Consider the following 5,292-nt stretch of genomic DNA (forward strand, 5'->3'; position numbering starts at 1 on the left):
GTCAATTATTATGTGCTTGATACGTGTAAATCAGCGTAAAGATAAAAGAGAAGCGTTGATACGTGTAGAAATTAAATATATATATATATATTGGAAAGTAGAAAATTTTAAAGGTTAGTAAAGACTGAATAGTCAAAACGTGTTACTGTAGATAATATCACGTGTTATGAATCACTCACATGTTAATTGCATGCAAACTTGTTCATGTTTTAAATTACTCTAGCCAAATCATCATACCATGCAAACGTGTTATTTCCATCCACATGATGATATCACATATCTTACATCTATAAATAAAGAAACACAACTACACTAAACAACACATCAAACTAAACCCTAATAATAATCACATACACATACATCTTAGCTTAAACCTAAAATTGAACTTCATCAATTTACTTCACTTCCAAGCCATGGAATCTTCTCTTATTAGCTCTCTACTATTTTGGTATCTCCTTCTCTTACTTGTTGGATTCATCACCCCATTTCTCAAATTCCTCAAACACCAAATAACTTCAAAACGCAAACAAACTACATTACTTCCTCCGGGACCAAAACCATGGCCTATAATTGGTAACCTACCTGAAATGCTAGCAAACAAACCAACATCTAGATGGATACATAAGATCATGAGTGATCTAAACACCGAAATCGCATGCATTCGTCTAGGTAACATTCATGTTATTCCCATCACTAGTCCTGAAATTGCTCGCGAATTATTGACAAAACAAGATTCAATTTTCGCGTCGAGGCCTATGAATTGGTCTAGTGAACATGTCTCAAGTGGGTTCTTGAGTACAATAGCAGCTCCCTATGGAGAACAATGGAAGAAAATGAAGAGAGTTATGGCCAATGAATTGGTGTCTCCAAGAAAACTTCAATGGCTACAAGACAAGAGGGTGGAGGAAGCCGACAACATCGTCCTCTATGTTTACAATCAATGCAACAAGAATGGTGGCGGTCTTGTGGATGCGAGGATTGTGGCACGACATTATTGTGGCAACATTATTAGAAGGTGGGATATCAATTCAAAAAAAAAACTTTTCTTTTCTTTTTTAATTTCAACTAGAAAATTGACTATTTTTTAGTTAATAACAATTTATTTTTTTACATTAAATTTTATATTATAAATTATAAATTTTAAATTTTTTAAAAAATATTTTACACTAAAAAATTGACTAATATTTATTAATTAAAAATTAGTTAAACCATATGTGTATTAATGTACATGTCGATTATGTGATATGATTAAATTTCATGATGACAAAGAAATATACTAGAAGACAAAAATAAATTTAAAAAATAGACAAATACAGAAACAGACAAAATATTATTTGTTTTAGAAAAAAAAAAGTTGGTCAATTTTTTTGTTAACCAAAATATTATGAGAAATGCAGATACAAATGGAAATATAACTTTTTTATTTGTAATAGTTTATATTTAGTGTTTCTATATTTTTTTTTATCCAAAAAACCCTAGAAAATTTAAACACGAGGCCTTAATAAATAAAGGGCTTAATATTTTGAGACTTTTTAAAATTTATTCTTTGCACACATTGAATTGTATTATTATTATTCCAACAGGTTGGTATTCAATTCAAGGCACTTTGGTAAAGGAAGGGAAGATGGAGGACCCGGATTTGAGGAGGTGGAACATATTGATGCAATTTTCACTGTTTTGAGATACCTCTTTGCATTCTCTATCTCTGATTATGTTGCATGCTTGAGAGAGCTTGACTTGGGGAAAAGAACATGTGAAGAGGACTTGCTTGATGTTCTAATCTCATTGAAAGATGCAAATGATAATCCACTTTTGACTGTTGATGAAATTAAGTGTCAAATTATGGTAATAACACTTGATACTCTACTATTTAACTTTTCAGTGCATAAGTTACACATTTTTAATGAACATTATTAAAGGTTGATATATAATCAAGGTGGAATTAAGAGAAAATGTTTTAAAAAATTACATATTGAGTGCAATGATGAGTATATTAAAGTCTTTTTCAATTCATAAGTAAAACAAGAGTTCTGATTTTTACCAAATATCAAATTTAACTTTCATGCTTATATAATTGATGTAAAAGAGTTTTACACATATAATTAATTATGTATTAATATATTATTAACAAAAAGTTTATATTGTTAATGCATTAAATTTTTTTATATAAAAATTTATATACAATTATCTATATATAAAGTTAACTGTTTTAATAATTTTTAATTATTAATTTTATATAAAAATAACTGCATGTACATATTCAACTTTTTTTTAAATAATGTTGAGTTTTCAAATAAAATTAGGGAGAGACATCCATTATTTAATTATATACATGCATACACATGAATCTTCAATTTGATTTTTTGATGAAAATTTAGATACAGTCACGTAGTTAAAAGTTGTTAAATAATTTAATTGATTTGACTAAATTTTTATTTAACGGTTTTCAACTGTCAATCTCACCTTCACCAAATTTCCAGGATATGATGATTGCAACCGTGGACAATCCATCGAATGCCTTTGAATGGGGACTCGCCGAGATGCTAAATCAGCCGGAGACGCTCCGAAAGGCGGTGGAGGAGTTAGATACCGTGGTTGGCAAGGAAAGACAAGTGCAAGAATCAGACATTCCAAAACTCAATTACATAAAAGCATGTGCAAGAGAAGTGTTTCGCCTTCATCCCATTGATGATATCAACGCTACCCATGTTTCCATGGAAGACACATTTGTTGCCAACAACACATACTTCATTCCAAAGGGTAGCCACATTGTTCTAAGACGGCAAGGAATCGGACAAAATCCAAGAATATGGGAAGAACCCTTGAAGTTTAAACCCGAACGCCATTTAGAAAAAGATAACAATAATATTGACGGGTTTAAGAATTTGAGTTTAAATGAGCCGAGTTTGAAGTTGATTACGTTTAGCACTGGAAGACGGGGATGTCCCGGAATCAATCTTGGTTCTACCATGACAGTTATGTTGTTTGCTAGGATGTTGCATGGCTTCAATTGGAGTGTGCCACCCAATGAGACAACCATTGACCTCTCCGAAAGAGAAGAAGGTACCATAAAAGCAAAGCCACTCATGGCATTTGCAACGCCGCGGTTGCCGGCGGAGGTTTATGGAGTTTCTACTTAAGCTATTATTATGGAAATGTTCGATCGGTAATAAAAACAATTAGCCAAAATCAAGTTTGATTTAAGGTGAAAATTCAGGTGGAATCGACTACGTGAAATTGATAGTTGAGAGCTGTTAAATAGTTTGACTGATTTGACTAAATTTTCATCTAACGACTCTTAACTATCAACTTCACATGAATCGACTGCACCTGAGTTTCCTCCTAGATTTTGTTTTATTTAATATTTATTAATTATTATTAAAATTAATAAATATTAAATAAAATAAGTTTGGGCTATTTTTTTGTTTTTTTTTTTAGTATTATTGATATAAATATTTGATTAAGTAATTAAGACAGTAATAATATATAAAACATTTGTTAAACTAGTTTTAGGGGGTGAAATCATGTGCTCCCAAAATAGATGATAAATTATAGTTTCTATTTTAAAGGTATGTAATTTTTTATGAAACAGTTAATTCTTGAAATATTTTTATTTTAGTGCTTTAATATTTAAAGATTATATACTTTAATCTTTAAGAAATTTTCAGGTTCTCTGATCTGAGAATAGTTCAGTGCTTAATTTTATCTGATCTATTAATTATCTTTCACGTTAGTATTATAAAGTTCATTGTTGTTTTTAAATTTAAATTATAAAAAATGATAAAATAAAAATTAACTTCGCCGAAATAGTCTTTATTACTGAGATAAACAAAATAAATAAGAAAGTCCAAAGCATTCATTTACTGTCAAAATAAAGGAAACCTCTCCTACATATATAATAATAAAAACAAAAAAAAAAAGTAAAAACTCAGATACAGTGAATTTCATGTAAAGTTAATAATTAATAATTAATCGCACCTGAATTTTTATCAATAAAAAAACTTATATATACTCTTCATCAGTTTACCAAAGGTTTTCATATCAAATTTACCAAGTTTTTTAAAATATATTTGTACTAAGTAGTTGTGGTCCTATAATTTCGTCCTTATAATTTAAAAAAGTAAATATTCTAAAAATATTTAAAATCTACGTCAAACATAATAATAAATATTTTAAAATATTCAATTTTTTTAGAGACATTTGTTAGTACTAAATATCTAATTGAATATTTTGTGAAAATATAAAAATTTTTAAAATAATTAAACCTATTTTCAAATCATGTAATAATCTTGTTACTTTAAAGACTAAGTGGATAAGGGTTTTTTTATTTAAAATTAAGAGTTAAATTTAAAAAATTATGTCATTTGAGTTATAGTTCGTTAGAGGATAAAGATTTTTACTCTTATGTACATGATTAAGGTGTTTAACATGAATTTTTATTTTAAAAATATATATTCATTCAATCTTTCAGTATTTAAAACGGTGTGTTTTTTGGATGACTAAAATATGATTTCGATCGTTATTATTGTGCCAAGCAACTTCTCCCCACTAATAATTTCCTAAATGGTTTAAATAATGATGTAGTATAGAAATGTGATTAACAATGGTATAATATAAAATTATGGCATGGATGATGACAATTTGTTGGGAGGTAAAAATTTTATATTAAAGTAGTGGTGTACATCTAAATTTTTTTATGAACTAACTAAATTAAATAATAAGATTTGAAATAATATTAGTCATAACTAATTTTTATTATATTAGAATAATTTAATTCAATTTTATTAACAAAAAGACTATTTTTCATATTGAATATACTTTTGTACCATGTTTTTTTTTATATTTTATGTAATTTATCCCTGACACAAAAAAACTCTAATATCATATTTATTTCTAAATCCTAAATCGATTTTTCATTATATACACCAACAACTTTATCATATTTAAATTATTTCGGCGAGTTCTCCTATGATCCACTTATTTATTTGGACAAAACAGAATTGACAAAAAAAAAATATCCGAAACGTATTTTACAAAAATAAATTAATTTATTGGTTTAAGAATTTTTTGTGTTAGTTTTTTTTTTTTTTTTTTTGGTTTTTTTTTTTTTTTTTTGGTTTACCCAAACGGTATCCCTCAACCCGACAGGTTAAGGACTAATCCGTCGCGAATCTGAGCTCCATTTAAGGGTCTGCCGCTGGCCAATGGGTTGCTGCATGCACAAGGCGGGGTTCGAACTCCCGACACTTGCTTAAGCGGACGAGTGAGCTAACCACTTGACCAACCCAAGTT

The 5,292-nt window shown here is 28.5% G+C and overlaps 1 protein-coding gene across 1 annotated transcript; it reads left to right on the forward strand.

Moving 5' to 3' along the window:
- The first annotated feature begins 341 nt into the window (after positions 1-341).
- Positions 342-3,589, forward strand: LOC107486438 (isoleucine N-monooxygenase 2). The gene is made up of 3 exons (XM_016106975.3): positions 342-1,015; positions 1,584-1,845; positions 2,481-3,589. Exons 1-3 carry the CDS (start codon positions 414-416, stop codon positions 3,138-3,140), a joined length of 1,524 nt encoding a protein of 507 aa, XP_015962461.1. The 5' UTR covers positions 342-413; the 3' UTR covers positions 3,141-3,589.
- Positions 3,590-5,292: the final 1,703 nt, after the last annotated feature.

The sequence above is a fragment of the Arachis duranensis genome, chromosome 4 (genome assembly GCF_000817695.3).
Source record: "Arachis duranensis cultivar V14167 chromosome 4, aradu.V14167.gnm2.J7QH, whole genome shotgun sequence".
NCBI lineage: Eukaryota > Viridiplantae > Streptophyta > Magnoliopsida > Fabales > Fabaceae > Arachis > Arachis duranensis.

Bases quoted from the DNA above. Each gene is read 5' to 3' on its own strand.
- LOC107486438 (XM_016106975.3), top strand. From the start codon at position 414: ATGGAATCTTCTCTTATTAGCTCTCTACTATTTTGGTATCTCCTTCTC. The intron at 1,016-1,583 runs GTGGGATATCAA...TTATTCCAACAG, and splicing joins TGTGGCAACATTATTAGAAG to GTTGGTATTCAATTCAAGGC. The intron at 1,846-2,480 runs GTAATAACACTT...CCAAATTTCCAG, and splicing joins AAATTAAGTGTCAAATTATG to GATATGATGATTGCAACCGT.